General features: G+C 39.0%; 1 protein-coding gene across 9 annotated transcripts; it reads right to left on the bottom strand.

Moving 5' to 3' along the window:
- Positions 1 to 267: 267 nt before the first annotated feature.
- Positions 268 to 19,908, bottom strand: LOC136430976 (cytosolic purine 5'-nucleotidase-like). 9 transcript variants are annotated; one of them, XM_066422121.1, is made up of 21 exons: positions 19,890 to 19,908; positions 18,060 to 18,162; positions 15,485 to 15,529; positions 13,382 to 13,455; positions 12,896 to 12,972; positions 12,466 to 12,546; positions 11,579 to 11,634; positions 10,251 to 10,403; positions 9,998 to 10,091; positions 9,513 to 9,592; positions 9,119 to 9,179; positions 8,170 to 8,211; positions 7,445 to 7,504; positions 6,959 to 7,009; positions 6,184 to 6,291; positions 5,604 to 5,841; positions 5,139 to 5,251; positions 4,715 to 4,891; positions 4,215 to 4,362; positions 3,799 to 3,867; positions 268 to 3,043 (listed from the first exon to the last, which is right to left on the bottom strand). In XM_066422121.1, the coding sequence occupies exons 2-21, from the start codon at positions 18,137 to 18,139 to the stop codon at positions 2,904 to 2,906; spliced, it is 1,947 nt and encodes a 648-aa protein (XP_066278218.1). In that variant the 5' UTR covers positions 18,140 to 18,162; positions 19,890 to 19,908; the 3' UTR covers positions 268 to 2,903. The 9 variants fall into 9 exon arrangements, with proteins under 9 accessions (XP_066278218.1, XP_066278216.1, XP_066278217.1 ...); XM_066422119.1 differs by lacking the exon at positions 19,890 to 19,908 and adding an exon at positions 19,629 to 19,733; XM_066422120.1 differs by lacking the exon at positions 19,890 to 19,908 and adding an exon at positions 19,629 to 19,732 and having other exon boundaries at positions 18,060 to 18,176.
- Between the last annotated feature and the right edge of the window lie 401 nt (positions 19,909 to 20,309).

Raw genomic sequence — 20,309 nt, 5'->3', positions numbered from 1 at the left:
GCTTGGCACTATTTAATAGCTATCGCTTACAAAATATAAATGCACATTGACACAATAACTAATCAAATGCATTTATGTGTACTTGTTCTTACACCTTTGATCAAAGTTTGTGGAAATAGAAAATATAATCTTCAGTGGTCAAGCCTATGATTTAGGCCACCTTGCAAGCTCGCATCAAGTTTAGGTCATCCTGAGGATTTGTTTAGATTTAATAGCTATTGAGTACAAAATGTAAATGCACATTGACACAATAACTAATCAAATGCATTTATGTGTACTTGTACCTTTAATCAAAGTTAGCACCCTTTCCATCTGATACAGCTTTGCAACTTAAAACCAGCTGAGAAAAGCACAATTGTACAAGGTCTTGTACACAAAATCCCACCATTAAGTAGAGATACAAAGTATAACTAAAATAACATGGTTGCAGAGATTGAAAACTTGATAATATGATAATATAGTACATAGAATCATTCAGACTGAGTACCGAGTCTCACTTAGCCTGACTAAATCACACTTCTAGCTGCCCACTGATCAGCCGAGGAAGGGCTCCATTCAGCCCTAGTGAGTGAGAGTGAGACTTTGTGTCACACAGACCAAGTCTCACTCAGTTTGGGACTGAACCAAACATACTTCATGTAGTAAGCTGCATTTAGAGTCCAGCAAGTACAGAAAAAGGCTGACTTACATGAGGGATGAAAACAGTCTTTCACACACAATATTTTTGATAGGTGGACATAAACATTTTTCAAATCATTACAAAATATATCTATCTAGAATATAAGATGTGCTATTGACTTTTGTAAACAAATAATAAAACATTTTTACATACTTGTTGGTGAAAATAAACAATTAGATATCCTCTAAAATAGCACACAAATGGCTATAGCCAGAATTAGCGATAAATAGATGTAGCTAAAATCCTCATCATTAATCCTTTTATAAAAGTTATGATCTCATCATCACAAGTGTAAACCACTGTTAGGTTAATGCATTACATGTTTTCCCTTCACATTTTGTTCTTGTGGTCATCTTGGTACATTCCACATGGCTGACTGATCAAATAAATGTCACATCCTAAGTGAGTAACCTTTAGAGGAGAAAATGTGACAATGTCAAACCATCTTTAGGTACAACTAAGTCAGTCATACGAATGCACTATTACTCAGATTAACCACACTCAGCTAGGAACATGTTATATGAATAGTAACATGGAAACGGTGGTTTATAAACATAAGTACATTATATATACTGTGTAGCTTATAACTTACTCTACTTTGCAGAGTCATTCTACATTGTAACAATTATTGCTATAACTGGAATTTCTTCACTTACATACTAACATATTATCTATAGAAACATAAAATACTCCTTATCTACAAAGAAGTCGTCAATTATACACAAGTCCTGGAGTAGTCTCTTCACCATCAACATATTAATGTTCACCATTCCAGGACAAAAACAATTACAAAATTACAATGTAGGCATTCTGTGCAACCTGATGATGGTACATCGTATATATTAACATCTTCACTGTAAGTAACATGTGAAACCAAACATAATCATCCTGGTACTGCATACTTGTGTACCAAGATTTCATTAGTATTTGTAAGAACTATCTGCAGTCATTGACAGTATTTTTCTTACATTAAAGCAAATATTAAGAGTTAAATCAAGGAAGCTGAGGCCATTTACTTCATTGTACTAATCTGCATCAAAAGGTGATTTGTAGAGGTAAATGAATGGGCTACACTGAGAGTGATGGGCTTATAATATTACACGTTTGACTTCTTGCATAAAGCATTCTTCATGTACAAATCAAAGTACCCTTCCTCATGCTTTCAGATACACTTGTTGGCGTTACTATCTGCAGCCACTGTTAAGCCACCAATGCTGATTGCAGAAACACTTAAAATACATACTCCTTATCTATGAGGAAGTCGTCAATAATAAACACAGGTCTTAGAACCGGAGAACCTTCCATTAACTGGTGAAACATTCAAGGTGGTGAAAGTTAAAAATGTCTGCAGTTCTCTCATCATGTGAGGGCATCAGACACAGAAAGGCCGACTCAGAGACTATTGACCTGAGGAACATTGGGGCAGCCAACAGCTGATACAACTTAAATCAAATGATACAATTTTAACAAACCATATTTAGAAAAGTTTCATCATCAAAGGAACATATTATTGTAATGTAGTTAGTATTCCAGCCTAGCTTAGCTCCAAAAGCACCCAATCCATTTAGGAGTCATCTTGTAAAGTATGTATTACATTTGATTCTACATAAACTCCAACCATAACAAGGCTAAGCTTCTGGAATGTCACTAAAGGTTAACTGTATCTTCTTTATATACACATAAATTGCCTACACCTTCTACTGATATAGCACAGTGCTGTGCCTGCCTGAACAGTTGTATGTAGTATATACAACACACACAAAACACACTTTCCACCTTGTCCAGTCAACCATTACTTTTCATTTCTGTAGACACTTCAGAATAATGTTAGTGTGAACAAACATTGTGGAAGACAAATCAATCAAAGGTATACAACATTTTCCATGCTGTAGTCTAGTACAAAATGATCATGTTCTTTCTTCCAGTTGCTGCCATGCTATCATGGAGACATGCCACTTTCTTTAACTGCAACAGTGGCTCTGTACACCAGCCATTGCTGCAGAGACATGGTATCAAAATTGACATTATTCACTCATCACTTGTAAGTAGACATTTTGTATGTATACATGTGCAGTTCAGCATTTACTATAACCAATTCCAGAGAGCTGTAGCTTACACCTTAGGCTTAGTCACCATCCAGTCTTGTGTATCACTATATGCAGACCTTTGCATTACAGAGCAAAATACATGTACATCGATTCTGTAGCTTCGAGAATGTCTTTCTTCACTTCTCTGCTATTTGTGTTGCATCCACAGATGTAGAGGGCATGCTGTCTTCCTCTGACTGTAGAGACTCTTCAGAATCATCATCTTCATCATGAGTATGAGTGATCTGCCGGGGTAGCATGGGCCGGATTTTGAGTCCTGTAAAAATACACAGGGAAAAGTCTCAATGTGTAAAATAGAGAGTCCTGATGGAAAAAAAAACTACACGTAGTTCACATTAAAAGATGCAGGAGGCTCTGATACAATAGAAGCCTGTAACTATAACTTTCAGAGAGACACAACCTGACATGTATGCAGGCTTTACCTCATGTCTTATGTAAGTCGGTTCATCTCACAAACATGAATTAGATATGTACATGTATTCTATTTTAAGATGGACAACAGTAACATTATTTTTGTTACAGCTAATTTTCGTCGTACATGTACCAAATTGGGGACTTTTGATATTAAAAAAAGTTCAACTTTAGTCACCCCAACTGTTATAGGTAACACACGTTATGTCCTTAACCCTGACAGAGAGATCATGTTCCAAGAGAAAATATGGTGAAATGTAAAAGTTGAAGGAACAATACATGCACCAGTGCTTCAGTTGGAAAAGCAAGACAGGCCACCTTGTTAACCCTCTCCAAACTAACTTCTGCTGTAATCACTACAACTCTGGTGCATGGATGCACCCACGGCAGAGAGACAGTTACTGCTTGAGAAAGGTCTACCTCACACAAGATATGTTAGAATGGTTTTCATGAAAATATCCATGACAGGATCTTAACAAGATGTTAAGATATTATTGAAAGCCTCTGTAGGTTTGAAACCATGGAATGCTGTTGAGAAGAAGAAAAATAGAACTAAGGCAAAAACACTGTGAAATCAAAGGGGTACACGATAAATCAGACCATCAGTCCAAGTCGTGCGTCTTCGCAGAATATGTGGGCTTGACGGTGTGTCTGTTGACTCTTCCATTTCTATAGATAAGAAGAGGCCATTTTTGTGCATGTCATTCACAATACACAGAACACTGCTGTATTGGTTACAACAGGATCTCTGCGGGTATAACTATAAGTTAGTGGCACGGAATGATGTTTCAAATTCTTGTGGATGGGTTACAACTTTCTTCTTACTAGCACACACTGTAGCAGAGCAACTCACAATACAGACATTTCAACAACTTAGTTTCAATAAGACAGGAATGTACATAGAATCTGTTTCAATGTCACTACACAACGAAGTCTGCTGTAATCTTTCTGTTATCTGATTGAACCGTTATGCTAACATATAAACAACACAGATGTGAAGGAGTGTATTTCCTCACCATCTACACAGGCAATGGTGGCACTTTGAGACACAGGCCCCCTGGTACCTGGTGTATCCGGGTCCACTGACCAGGCCCGTGCTCTGGTAGCCATGGGGCTCTCTGGTTCAAACCTGGTGCTGTGGGACACTGTAGACTCATGAGGCATCTGTTAGGACAAGAGACAGTCAAGACAACATGAAAATTAGAAATAGGTGTCAACTTTCTCACCTGGCATTTACAGTACAAAATGGTATCAAATGGTTTCTCTGTATTCTTTCAATCTTTTGGGAACAAACTTTTGATTCCTCACATATGACAAAAAGCTGGACCAGTTGTATTTGTTTATTGTTGTTGTTTCTGATGTATGTCCAAGCAATGGGGCAAATGTACATCACCTACATTTTAAATGTATGCTAAGTAGATATAGAATATGAGCACAGTATCTGGTATGAATACACATGTCAGAATGTCTTCTTGTATTGACAGAGATGTGATAAGCCAGCTGTCTGGTGCCTTACCAGGACGTGAGGTGCCCTGAAGAAGTAGCTGAAGGGGTAGTGCATGAGGTTGATGAAGGAAGTGGCGTACAGGTCCGCAAAGCGAATGACCTGGCTGGCAAAGTATGTCTGCCGTGACCCGCTTCTGAACAGGCTTCCCATCATGCCATAGGACATGTCCATCTCATGAGTCACTTGCTAGAACAGAATGTCGGGAGACACGTGAGAACAATATACATGAAATATGATGCAATACTGATACAGTAGAGCTGCAGTATGTTGACACATCTGCTACCAAATTTTATCATAAAATACACAATTTCTCTTTTCTCCACTAAATATCTGTTGCGGGAAGTTCAGGAACATCACCTGTAATGTATAACTTGATACAATTATTCTCCCCAAAAAATATTCTCCAAAAACAAAGCTTGCTGATGAGAATTACCTTAATGGCCTTCTGTAGACTGCTGATATCGGGGATCTCCTTGTGTCTGGAGTCCAGCTCCCTGTACACGTCTGCTAGCAGCTTGTCAAAGTTCTGCAGTCTACTGAAAAGGTCTGGTGAAGAAACAAACAACATTACACACAAGGAAGTCACTTCATTCAAACAATGGACAGAATTGTCTATCACCTCTTCATTACGAGATGGTTAAGGCATTGCTGATCACAAAAAATGGAAAAGTATCAGCTACATAGCGTTACAACTGTTTCAGGGAAGACAAGGTAGAAGGCAGGATGGCAGTTTCACAATGACCATTCAAAATCCCCTAGACCCTGAAGAGCTGACTTTTCTGGTTGCCATCTTCCAGTGTTTCAGGCAACATTCAATTCAATTCAATTTCAGAGCCTTAATCTACTTTCAATGGCTTGTTTGTCCACAAGGCGGCTACACAGTGCCTTCATGACTGACCCTGCTTGTCCGTCCACACATGCAGCTCCTGTGCCAGCTCAGGAACCACCAGGAATGTTCTCCAGCCATGGGACTTCTTGGACTTCAGGATGTCTCCGAAGATGTGGTCTCCGACATATAGCACGTCCTTCCCCTTAGCCCCCATGATCTCTGACAGCAGCTCCGAGTTCCCTCCACAGTACACCGTGTTGGGCTGCATCTGGCCGATGTAACTCCCCAACGCCAGCTTCCCTGTCTCCTGTGGGGCACAAGCAGTGGGACAAACTGAGTAGGCTGAATCTGTAATTATATAAATCAGTCAGTAGTAACGCTGATATAAACTAAGCACTTGCAAGCGGTAACTTATACTAAACATTGATAAAAACCTAGCAATTTCTGAGCTACAAAAGTCGATGACTTGGTGACATTTGTAAATTTGAAGATGACAAAGAAGCTGTTCACCAAGGCTATTTAAGCAGTCAAGACTTCATCAACAATAAGCACTTTCAAGGCTAACCGGTATACACAAAAGAGGTTGTTAGAATACTGCGTTCTACCTAAGATAGTAAGATTGCATCTAATTTTGTCCCATGAGACTTACGCAGTCCACCTTCCTGAGAGGTGTGCCCTCCCCAAAGAACAGTGGCTTCCTGGCATCCACAATGATAGCATCAAAGTAGCTCTTCCAGGGCCTCCAGGGGGCATCATTCTAGTCAAAAGAACAGCATACATTATTGAGCAGTCCAGCATACCTTATGAAGAGCAGGTTTGATGTGAGATGCTATTTCTACACCATCTTGGCATGTCGTGAAATTTGGGTCAATACATGGCTCCATGTCCAGCATTTAGTACTGTGGATGGACCAGGAAGGATTGTCAAGTATACATGTGTGTGAAAATTGTACCAGAAGGACTGAAAACAACTATTTTTGCCCAGAGAACATATAGGACAGAAGAATAAGAATTGTGTCAATTATTGGACCTAAAACACATTTTCACACAACTGGATCTGCACAATCCTTCCGGGTTTGTCCTCTAAACATCCAGCTGCTATGGGGTGAGGATGGCCATGCAGACAGATCCTCTCGAACAATTGAAAACAAGAAACAAAATTAAGGAACAGTCTGGTCCCAGATGCTACCTTTCTCCAATAGGTAGATAAGTAAAGAAAAATTCAAAACATTCTAAAAGCAAACGTGACATTCAGCTACCTTAGAATGTTTTCAAAAGATTAGAAGTTAATGTCATACAATGATGGAGCCCTTGCACTTGGGACTTAGATACAAATGGTTAATGCAGTCTCTGAACAGCGTCACAGATGCAATTCATGTTCAAAGCTTGTTCAGCTCTTGACACTGGATAGGCAAAGCGGTTTACCTGACATCTATTCACAAGATCAGTTTTCCATGTTACTTTTCTACAGTCTTTCTGAAAGAAATTATTTACAAATGCTAACAGATAGTTCCAATTTCACAAATAATAAGCTGTTAGTGTTTTCCAGCTGTAGCACAAGCACATCTGGCCTTTGTAGCGGTTTTTGTTGTCTCTTATGTACCTGTCTGAAGTTTGGGTTTAACGTATATTGTACAAGCAGGGCTGGAAAAAAGACATATGAACGACTAACATGCATAAATAACCTTTTTTTCTGTCAAAATGGGAAGTACCGTATATTACATCATGTACAATAATTGTGCAGTTTCTACATGTACAAAGTTGTGTAAAAAAAAATCATGATGTAGCATTAGTACAATACCTATCTGTTGAACAGTTAAATGTTGTGCATTAAAAAAAAAATGGGAATAGAAATAAAAAGTTTGTGTCAACACGTTATTTTGGGGGAACCATAACAGGGCAGCATCAAACCTTCATCTTTCCCGTTGGCTTGATGGTGGGCCCATTATTTGGAATGTATCCATTAGAATCCTGGAAAAGTGTGCAAGAATCAATGGGACAGAATGACTAAAAGCCCACAGAAGAGGGACTGGTGGCTTTTAATATTTTCTGCGATGAGTCTTCAGCCACCTGCCCTAAAGAAGGTCTCTCACTGCTTACAAATACATCAGGTAGTTCTGGGTTATACCCTGTGCTACAGCTACAATTGCCACAGGATTTATACCATGCTGTCCTTCATTTAATAAGTTGATATATTAGTATAATGTTTACGCAAACAGACACCCCAGGTTTAGCGGGTACAAATATTCTATCTGCAATGTTAACATGACAACATAAACATGTAACATCACATACAGCTGAGGAATCTCGCTAACAAAGAGACATGACAAAGTGGTTGTTTACTCTATTGTAGTTATCCCTTGAGAACACACAATTTTTTTAAACGCAGGCACCTTTTACAAATGTTACAAGTATTGCACATTCTGAAACATGCAGTATACATAATATTGAGGCAGATATAATATGATATTTTACCAAACAGATCATACAATCCGGAACCTGCTCATGATTGAATTAATAAGGTCTTATAAGAAGATTTCATGCAGGACGGGATGGACAAAAGAAAGCAGACATAAGATTTACAAAGAAAGAAGGTTGGTCAAGTATGACAAAAGAAGAGTGACAACTTCTCTTACCGTTGGGCCATGTGGGAAGTCAAACAGGTACGTCATGACTTTCTGCAAAAAAGAAGGGTCATACTAAGTGTTCTTGAATTCAGTTGGAGAAAAAAATCATAAAAGACAACAACACCAACAAAAAACAAACTTTAAGAGAGTCCCTGCCATGCCTAAAAAGTTTTGTACATCTTACAGTTTTTGATCTTAAACAAAGCCAAAAAATAAGTGTTGCAGAATATGGTATAATTCTGACTTTATAAGTTGTTTACAACTGATTTTTTTCATTCCTTTGTAAGAAAAAGCATTTCACACTCTTAGAAGTTCATTTTTTATCACTTTGTCTTCTACAAACCTAATGCTTTGCTTTTGCAATTTTACAACTGAAGTCCTAGATTAGTGCAGAGACTGAACAGAACATGGCAGTCTACTCCTTAACACAAAACAGAACATCTCTTTCTCCACTGCAGGTTATAAAATCTTTCCAATACGAAACAATAATCATGACTAAAATTCTGTCGTACAGTCCCGGCACCGTATTGTTACCCATAGCTTGGTTGTCATACAACACCCATAGCAACAAGTGGAGGTAGTAAGTACTAGTCAGCAGTGACTGGTTCACCAGCACCAGCACAGTCCTGTATGGATAATGGGAGTTAGGCCTTGTAGGGCGCACATGCTGTTTAAGTAGTGTATCATACTACATCAAGTGCAAGTCAGTGTCTGCTCATTACACAAGGGGGTCAAAGCATCTTACGTTGGGACAAAAGGAACACGTCATGCAGGTTTATCCAGTCATAAGGGCCAGACCAGAAAGGATCATGAAGGACACTTCAAGAAAAAACATGGGTATATAGTCCTGATGATTGTTCACATTTTTTACCAAACATAACAGAGAAATAAAGCAAGAAACAATTCCAGTGAATTTCCAGGAGAGATAATGCCAAACTGAACATTGGCTGGTACTCACCTCTGTGTACCAGTAGTCACTGTTTGTTACAAGGAACACTTTAGCACCGGCTTCACGCATTCTGCAACAAAGAAAACGATGTACAGGTACAGTCGGACAGAAAATAACATCATAAAGCTAAAAACATTTTCCTACGCAAACTAATCCACAGAAAATTAAATCAGAGGAGGCACAATGTCTGCTTCGTGACGATGCATTTTTCCAGCTTTAAAATTTTTTATAATATAGACACTGATTGAATAGAGTTTAAGACAACTGTACATTGACAGAAAAAAATTACTAGATTAATTCCAGAATTAGGTGATTATAGAAATACTGATTTCCTTCCTTTTCAAAACAAAATCAATCTAAATCAGCACTTATGTCCCTAAACCTGCAGGACTTAACCTCTGACCTGTGGAGCAGCATGGGAATCTTGGGTTCCTTGACGACATACTTGTCCATGTTGTCAACCGTCTCCTGCTTCATGGAACCCTGGAAACACACAAGAAAACTTACTGTTTCACACTGGAAGGTAAGAAATTGTCCAACACACTCATGTAGACATGGGTAATATAATCTTTAGTCCTATTCCAAAGGAACACAACATTGAAAAACTTTGTTCACACCACACACACCACTACTATTGTCCAGATTTAAAGCATTCACAAACATGTATAAAAGAATCTAAAAGACGTAAGGATTGATATTGCCATAATTCATGTACATTCAATCTATCCAAGGTACTGAAAAACTAGTTGTTGATCTCCCTTTGTCTGCATTCATGTTGTTCTTCTTGCCCCATTATCTGTGTGCCTTGACTGTTTCTCACTTGCCCCATTATCTGTGTGCCTTGACTGTTTCTCACCCCATTATCTGTGTGCCTTGACTGTTTCTCACCTTCATGTGTACCCAGTCCACAGCTGCTCTGACATCATTGTGAATACCCATGTATGACATGAACACATCCCCGATCCGCACTCCTGTCTTCTCCCTGGATGGGAAGTAACGGACACAGTATAGTCAACCTACACATCTAATATCCAATGTGTTCTTGACTCTTGCTCTCAAGACTCCAATTTGGCAGCAACGCTCTACTAATTCTACATGTAGTAGGGTACAACAAGTGTTTTGATTGCTTTGGCATACTTACATGACATGTCCAGGAGCATTGGTCAGGTAGTCTATCAGGCAGGCCACGAGGTAGGTCTCAGGCAGGTTGAATAAGGTGTTGAGTACAAAGATCCTGTCGTCATTGGGCTGGGCTTGGATGAACTTGTTGGGGTACAGCTCACTGATCTCTGCACTGTTCAGCCATGGCAGGCCAAGATCAACATGGATCATTATATTATAACTCATCACTATTTATTTATTCATTTATTTATCTTATTTTATTTTTTAATCAATTCGTAAGAGCCTGATGTTGCCATCGATTTACGAAGAAAGGCGGCTCAATTGTTACTGTTGCAGCATTTCTTCACCCTAGGTTAGAAATATCAATGCTCGAGACAAGTATTGACTTCACTGACCCATTAGGAGAAGCAGGGGTTACAAAGGCTGCTCGGGAAATTCCCTACCCCATTTAGGCCGGAATGTTTTGGGTCCATTCACACCGGGGCATGCCCCTGCTCTTTTTCGAAAGATGTGGTGAGTTTTTTTACGTGCTCAAGGTGTGACTCTCCTCAAACACGGGACCTCCATTTAACGTCCTATCCGAGGGACGTCCCTAACCCTAGAAGAGCTAGGTACTCATGAGTATGTGAGTGAAGTGAGGAAAGCTGTGTTAAGTGCCTTTCCCAAGGGCACAAAGTCCGGGCGCAAGTTCGGACATGTCTCTGGGCACAACCTGGGATTAGATCCCAGGTCCCATTGTTTGACAGCCGCGCGCTCTACACTTGCGCCACACGACGCCACAAAATCAGTTATTTATTCATTTATTGGTTTGGCTGTTCAGCAAATACAGCCAGGACTGCCCAACTAGCCTGTGGCTATTACAAAGGGCTAGCCCTGCTGACAAAGACAAGACATTACAGTGAAATTTTGACATGGACAGCATAACAAGCAATAACAATATTTTAAGTACATGCACATAAAAACTATAGTACATAAATGATTCAAACTCATTCTTATTGCACTGCTCTCATGGTTGAATATGGGACCAAAAAGGGAAACTAAGTTAGAATACATAGCAAAACACAGACAAGACTTATTGAATACCATAGAATTTCTTAAGAAATCTATGAGAATCCTTTAAGATGCAATGTTCTAAGAATCTTTCGAGTTAAGATAGAAAAAGACATATTTGGATTATCTTTTCAACAGAAATGTAGAAGAATATCTAATAAATGCTGACACTGTATATGTTCATCTTGATCCCTTTCTCTGAGCAAATATTTTTCACAGAGGTAGTGTAGGATAAACACAACTTAAAGGAACACACACACACGTACAGGTGATATGAACAATGCCATCTGTACTCACGCTGACATGAAATGGAATCCATGAACACACACCAGAATGTTGCCATATGGGTCCACCTGAGGGAACAGCAAGGTGATCTTGTTATTTAGTGAAAGACTGATGTTAAGTGAAATGTACTAAGTCTTATAATTTCTATACACTAGACATCCTACTTGCACTTAGGCCACAGATTCAACATGCATGTACAGCCAGCTCTGTAACACACAATGTAACTCTAGCCCAGCTCTGAATTACATTTCTAAACAGATCTACAGTGGATGTCAAGGCAGAAGGAAGATTTCCAGACTCTGCATGATGTGCTAAATGACTAAGAAACTACTAGGTATCAAATACCAACTCAGAAAAGAACAAGAAATAGCTATGTCTTCAAGTACCAGAGTTATCAATCCAGGATTAATGTGTTTAAAATTTGTTTTTCCCTATAACTATCATAGAGTGGAACTCGTTGGCACCAAGAACACTAGGGGCATCCTCACAAGATAGCTTTAAACAATGCTTGCTGCTAGATGTGCAAAGGTTCGGTGTGGTAGGTCGTCAGTGTCATATAACCAGGTGCTGCTGTGCTGTAGAGCTGTTGTGAATTAGGATTTTACCATGGTCAATACTGACCAACGGAGGCCATATATAGGCTGTGCCATGTGCCTGTGAAGCTGGTGTGTGATGCCAAAGGGTGGCTATACTTGCTATAATATTGATAAAGATACAGAGTTTAACTTATCAAAGTATAACTTTACCTCTTGGCATTTTGTGACCAAATAAGAGGCTTCAGAAGAACAAGACACACCAGATACACTATATGTTGACCTTTGACAGATAATCTTTACCCCCCATCGATCCTACATTACAGTATTGATTTTGCTGACTGGGACAGATGAGCCTATGCTTGCCTTGAGCAGGTTCCCATGAGTCCTGTCAAACCACAAGCCCCGGACAGCGAAGCTGGGGTCATACTCAAACTTCAACAGCTCCTGAAAGAAAACACCATGGGATTGTTATATGTGCTAAAGTAACTACACAGACTGACTTCTGTAAGGTCTGAAATAATATTTTAGACAACTGCATGTTTAATACTATTGACAGAGTGTCATTACCAATCTTCTATACCATACCAAGTCTGATGGAAGGGACTAAGTATGGCCATGGGATTGTCACCATATTCAAGTTAGCATGTTCTTATACTTTCATCAATAGTATTAATATGAACATGCTAGCTTGAATACTGGTAACAATCCAATATGGAGATAAGACGAAAAGTGTTCATAGAAAGGTGTACATCATTTCCTCCAGCTGCAAGCACACATGTATTGCAGAGCTCACCTCAGGGTAGCCAATATCCACCATTCTCTTCACCACCGCGTCAAAGGCCAGGCACTCGTACTCGGGTGACTTGTACACTTTGGTGAACAAAAAAACAAACACCGGAGATTAAGGTCTGCAGTTTTGCAGCTGTACCTACAACAATTCTACATTAATGCTCATTCATACAGTATTGTATTAAAATACAATGTTTCAATTCCTGTCAGTAAAAAGCTATGTTTCATGTTATTTTGAGAAAATAACAAGGGTGTGTACCTAAGAAAACTAAGCCTGTAGCACTGTTTGTGATAAATCCATAACCAATCTACAGTTACTGTTAGAGTAGTTTGTGGGATTATAATCCACAGGAATCAATGCATCAATGATACAGTACATCTATACAAACTCTCCAATATCAAACCTGGTTAGGAAGTAGATTCAGTTAATGTAGGTGGGTTTAAAGATGACTATGGATAGTTTTTAAGTTCTGGAAAAGAATGTTCTCACCTGCTAGGGTGTAGTCCATGTCAAAGCCATAGAACTTGATCTTGTCCAGTCTGAGGCTTCTGTTCACAAATACCCTACACCAGACAAACACACACACACAGTTCAATTTTTAAAAAATCTTTTATAACATCTTAACTTATACATTGAAGTCAGTTCTGACAACGATCTTCATTGGTTATTCTAGTGAAGCACACAGGTGTAGGGAGGGATCAGCAAATAAAGGTGGTCTGACAAAAATTCCTGTGCTTAACCATTTTTTCCTTTGAACATGTGACATTATACTGAACCTCTTCCTTTGGTAACATTCTTGCAACACTCATACTTTCTGAATAGCAACTACCTTTGTATCATTTATAATTATAGTAATTCTAGTGAAGCACACAAAGGTTAATAAGGAAGGGATCAGCATATATAAGTAGTCTGGCGAAAACTCCTATGCATTTCTTCTATGAATATGTGACAATATATCTAAACCTCTTCCTACATGTACATGTATTTTCTGAATGGTGACTACCTTTGTGTCATTTACAGCTATTATCTCAAACATCAACCTCCTCCTTCCAATGGGCATTTTGGGTGCTCACAAATGCAACTCAAAATCATTGCATATCATTATCCCTGAACTTGCACACTGCTCAGTAATATCTTTTGGTAGCAACCTTGCAAACAGCATTGGTCTTTTGATGTAACTTGCATAATACAGGACCAAAATATGTACCAACAAGGTTAGGTACTAGTATAAAAGCCTGGGTGCCACTCTTGTTACTAGTAGTTTACCATGGCTCTCATACTCCCTGCTTACCAACAGTTGGTGAAAAAGAAGCATTGGAGCTAGCTAGGATGGCACCCAGGCTATACTAGTATGTAGAAAGGAAACTTTAGGATCCTAAAAATGTCAAAAAAAGAATTCAAAGTATACCGAAAAAATAATGTCATATGACATGTAGCTACTGATTGAGCCCACAACTCCAACATTACAATGAAAAAATGTTGCCAATGAATTAAACAAGTTGTGTTATGCCCTTGGGCAATTGTCATTGTATTTGTGCGATTGTGAGTTTTCACATTTACATTGTTTCACTACTTCAGAGTTTGGGTACGATTTACATGAAAAAAATTGAAAGCTTAGCATGTCGCACAATTGTGAAGGCAACACACATGTACATGTAGGCCTGGGCGCATGATCAATGTATCAATTTAGTTAAAGAGACCAAAAATGATTGTAACAATGGATTTAGCTGCCAATGAAAAGCACAGCAAACATCATTAGGCTACACCAAGTAATTTTTATGGATGACGTCCGCGCGCGCATTGATTTTGGTCTGTTCCCAGAAAAAAAAACAAGAAATTCCGCTCCTGTAACTATGACCAAAAAGTTACGACAGTGCCGCAAATCAATGGGATATGGAAAGAAAGAGGACAGGACAACAACTTCTGTTCAATTTCAACTGATTTATTCAAATTATTGCTGTTTTCATGATGAATAAAATAATTGTTAGTTGTTACACTGTGTTCTCTCATTTAATTTGTGTCCTAACATGTGTCGTCGACTATTATATTTAAATTCTAGGCATCTTGTTTTTTTCGGCCCTTCTTGTTTTTTTTTCGCGCTCTCGCATTAGATTTAGGGTCTCCAAAGGACGTCATCCATAAAAATTACTTGGTGCAGCCTTATCATTATTTATCTGGCAAAAAATCAAGTAATCACTCGACGTACATTTGAAGCATATACATATAGCGACTAAAAAAGATGCTTTTCTAGCAAGAATGCATTAATTAGAATCAAAATAATCAATCAGTAAAAACACTTATGTTATCTCGAGGATATCAATCTAAATATCTATTCATTATGGCTGCAAAACATATGTCCGAGACAAAGGAGTACAGTGAGTGACTCAGTCTGTAAAAATCTATAAATGATAGCAATATGTTGAAACCATTGATCATCAATAGCAGCAAGCTGTGCAAGCAAGAAGTGGCACACAGTATTACTGGCACACAGGAGGAGGTTAGTGGGACAGGGACGTGACTACATAACAGAGCACTCTGGACATCACAACACCGGAGTTGGGGAAGATTGCACACACATCTCTCACCCATTACCTGGGTTTTATACCGACACTGTCCAAGGTCTTAAGCTTCTCAAGCCTAAAACACAATAGATACATGTCATGCAAACAAAAAAATAAGAACATTCAAAATTAACTCCAAATAATGTCATTTTGTATTCTCAGAGTCAGAGGATAATGATCTGTTCACTGAACATGAAGAAGCAATGTCTTCAGCACAGAATTGTGTTGTGTGTTTTTGAGAGGTGTTAAGCTCAGCATTTGCTCTGTGAACATGTGTTCTGGAGGGTTTCAGCAGGTACAGGGAAGATGGACAAGGTACAAGAAGATTTAGATGCAGGATGTGCAGATGACAGCAGAGTTAAAATTCTTGTACATTACTGACACAGTCACAAGAAATTGAAAAATCAGGAACAATTATCAAATTATCCATTTATGACTTCCAGAAGGTCATATGTACATGTAAGACATATGAATAAATGTATGAATACATCATTATAACATATCAGTGTTCATATGTTGCCATCTTATATTCTAGCGACACTGACTTGGAGCATCCTTGAATGGGGGCCTGCATGCCCTTTTACGTAGAGCGTAATCGGCGGTTTTAATTTTATGTAAAGCGTTGACAATTCAACGTAGAGCGTAATCGGTGTATTTTGCGTACAGCGTTATAGGTCACTTTAATTCTACATAATGCGTAGTAGCTACCCGGAATTTAGCGTAAAACATAGTTTATGAATTGTGCGTAAAGCGCTGTCAAACTTTTCCAACCTTGCTCTAAGTCACAAACGAGTGTCATGTCTGCAGTCTGCTTTGTTTCGCAATCCTCCCCTTCTACACAATGGAACAATCCACCGAACTCCCAAAATCTTGTGCAATATCAAGGCACATACAAGGGAATGATCCCACAGTGTGCTGAACACGAGATTGTCTTTAATTTACGAGCAGTCAGGCTTGTTTCGAGCGAAGTTGCTGATGTTTTCACGGTACATTGTGTGCGCTTTTACAGATGATGACCGGTACCCGACTTGCGAGACGGGTATCTGCTGCACTTCCTAGTCAGATTGTCTTACCATCAATAAAGTAGCGGATGGTCGCTGGCCGTCTTGGATCACAGATGGCCATAGATTGAGATTTTAAACCTAGTACCTTATGACCTGCAAGGTGCTATTGGGCCTTACGAGGCTTTTCTTGGCGGGAACATAAGTGACCATCCTGCTCTCCACTAAACGCGTTTTCTACGCTGCCAGACGAGAACGACTATAGACCTTGCGCGGTAAGGTATACGGCCCTTTTCCGTTCTGCCAGCTACATGTAGTAACGTTACCTTTATCAAACAAACTGTTAGAATTTCTCTAAGTAACAAGTCCGTAGGCCGCTGCAGAAACACACTCAGAGGTGGCCGGAAAAAAATGATAAATGCATTCTCACTTGTCTGAGTGATCTTGTCAGCGCTGTTATCGTCAGCCTTCGATTCTTACTGTCATCTCAGAGGGTTGAATTTTGAAAATTTCGAACTGAATTTCAGAGAAGGTGTACCATTAAAATTTGCTGTGTTGCATAATTTGCCAACTCATGACAGTCCAAGAGACTCATCCTGTAGGTTGTTGACCTAATTTAAAATGGATTGTGATCTCAAAGGTTGGCAATTGCACAAACAAAGTTTGCAACACAAACAGCCGGGGTCTATATAAAGGTCCCATTGTGACTTTAAGATTCTGTTTGTTTGATCAAGGAGGTTAGATATACATATTTAACCTCCTTGGTTTGATGATACAGTTGTTTTCAGAAGTTTGACACTTTTGCTAGTGCGCGGGAGAGCCTTTGACTGAGAATGGAGGCCGGCCTGTAGTATTCTTGTTTTTCTATAGCAATACAGAACCACATCAAAGGTTATTCTAAACAGCAAGAGCGTTATGTCGCTCTGACAATTTCAGGCTCTTATGGCTTTTTATCATTCTAGCCATTCATACCAAGGGCTCAAAGTATCCACCTGCAACCTGCTACTTTGAAAAGAATTTTTGACATTGAAGAAACAGATATCAACAACTTATATTGGCTTGGTGTTTACATTAAAAATGTATTCTAAATCCTGCTACTTGATAACAAGCTCATTCAACTGCAACTACTAGTAGGATTTTATATGTCAAAACTCTTCCATAAATTGTGATGAAAATGATATTTCTTCATGGACAAAATTGGCACCAAGTACTAAATGCATTACTACACCTAGGCTACTGGGTACAATAAGTCATGATTATATGACATGCAAAGGTACAAGGACATGAAGAGAATTTAAGAAGACATACCAATGACCAGAAAGAGAAGAAGTGAAATCATACCAGCTAGCGTCAGCAAAAAAGAAAAGAGAGACAATTGTAGGGAAGACATTTAAAGCACACCATCTTTATTAACCAGCATAGATGACAAAACTATAGTGTTCAAGTACTAGACGTCTTTCTTTCAGCTTAGACCTCTTATGCTCACTACTGTTTGAAACATTGTGACATCATCAACATTCTTTGTATCTAAATTGGTTCACATTTTACAGATGAACAATGGTTCACAAATTGAATCTAAAGGTATAGAAAGAGAAGACATGTTACCTATGTGGTGCCTCTCTCTTGTACGCCAGGCCATCTTGTGAGAATGGGCTGGTAACGTTGTTTAGTTGCTCCGAGCTCATATCTGCTAAGTTACCTGCGGTATCTGAGGAAGCAAATCTGTCAGATTTTAGAGAGCGTTACATTTCAATATCAGAATAAACTCATACTCACATGGGATTCATACAGGTAAACCAGATGCATATCAAATGGGAAGCTTCAAACGATTAATGAAGATTTTTTGCTATCACTGTAAATGCATTTAAGTTCGTGTGGTTTTAGTTTCGCGGTAGGGAGAAAATTGAGCGTTCGCGTTTGAGACAATAGCAGACAGGGAGTAGGAGGGAATTAAACTTTGCGGTGGTTTTAATTTCGCGGTGAAGAGCTTACCATGAAAACTGCGAACATAAAACCACCTCAAACATTTCTACATTTACATGTACAGTATCCTGATGTACTTTTACTGCACATGTGTTTCATATTTTGTTATCTTATCACACTATGTTTCATTTGTGTGTGCTTATACTTGTAGGGCCCTTCGAAAACTGTATGCTCGTAGGGCCATTTGAAAACTTGCCCAGTCATGATAGTGGTCCTTGGGTACATAAAATAGAGAAATAAGGTTTTAAGGTCCTCTTTGTAATAGTTCCTTCCAAACAAATCCAATAACTGATGTGACTTTGTAATTAGGAAGTCTGCCAAACTGGTCTAACCAGATAGCATCATGACCCCTGGGACCCAAGGTGTAAACCCTAAGGTAAATCACAATTAGTCACCTGATGAGCCGATTGTCACCTGGTGAGATCATTGCATAATTTACCCAACATTGCATTCATGTCTCTTGGGAAAACATCCATTGTCCATTTTCTCCATGATGAGCAAATTATAGTAGTTGAAAAGCACATGATAAGTGTAAGAATGCATTGTCGGATTTTCATTTAAATAACGAAGAAAGTGCCCATCCCACTATCATCAACGCCCACAATTTGTCCAACCACCGACTAGGCCTCTTTGTCCAAAGAGTGGACATAGGGGGTACACTAGATCATATAGAACAAGGACATTGACTAAAGGCAGCGTCTTTGGCAACAGCTACCGTTGCGTCATATGACAGTCATGAGAAATAGGATACGATGAAAATAAGGCCAAATCCAGCAGGGAACGCATTGGGCGCCACGTAGCCTGTCCTAGCTGAGAAATTTCCGGACCCTGCCCAGCTGAGCTGTCAGCTGTTTACACTCACTTTCTGACATAAGCAAAACAAAGAGGGGCTAGGGTCTGGGACACCGCAACTGTCTGGATGCAAAAGTAGGACCTGTAAAGTCCCTTACATTGTCATCATTTAGATACCCTGATACGGTCAAGGCCAAGATATCTTGGCTCTTATATAAGATGCCTAACCTTTAGGAAAATACAAAACTGTCAGTGTCACAAACCAAAACAGTTTACCTACTAGCAGACGACATTTCTTGTTACAGATCTAAACATTCAACGGCTTGTAATTCTCAGATCTCCAGCTGTACTCGCAGAGATGTTTAAGTTCGTAGATATACTTGAAATCATGAAACATACCTTAGAAAAGTAAAATGCGTCTCTCAAATTTTTCTTCTCTTCAGAATTGCGAAATCCTACAAAACCGCATCACAGCCAAGAATCAGCTGATCTCTCTGCCTCCGCGGTGTTTACCTCCGGGAACTATTTTCTCTGATGGCTAGATAATCTACCCGTTTCACAATTTTGAAGCAACAAAATTCATCAATTTCAACAACATTTAACTTTTGTTTCATACAAACGGTGAACAAATGTAGATTGAGGTAAAAATGTTCCTTCTACCTTTTTCTGGAGCGTGGCGTCTGCTAATGTTTAAATTGGGGGAAGGATATTATCTGTCAGGTTTTGAAGTAAACCGTCCTACGCCTTCCCATCATTCACTGGGAAAGTGGCTAATACCAACAGCTTATTATTATAGGGGTGGGATTCAAAATGAATCATTTTTACTTCATTGAAATGATCAATAAACCTTATTGGTAACCACTTAAGCTGCTATATATTATTATAATCCTAAGATATGTCAGTAATATTTAGCCTAGATAAAGTGTTTTTTTTCCATTTATTAATTCTCTATTAGCATCATGTGCATCCATGTTAGATTCCAGCTAACAAAATGGCGGAGATTTTCTTTTTCAGTTGTAACTAAATATTTATTTCATCTAAACTTAGATTTCTGTAAAAGGGCTTATGTCTGATTTGGTT

This window comes from Branchiostoma lanceolatum, chromosome 3 (genome assembly GCF_035083965.1).
Source record: "Branchiostoma lanceolatum isolate klBraLanc5 chromosome 3, klBraLanc5.hap2, whole genome shotgun sequence".
In the NCBI taxonomy this organism is placed as follows: Eukaryota; Metazoa; Chordata; class Leptocardii; order Amphioxiformes; family Branchiostomatidae; genus Branchiostoma; species Branchiostoma lanceolatum.
This window is presented reverse-complemented; position numbering and strand designations above follow the sequence as displayed.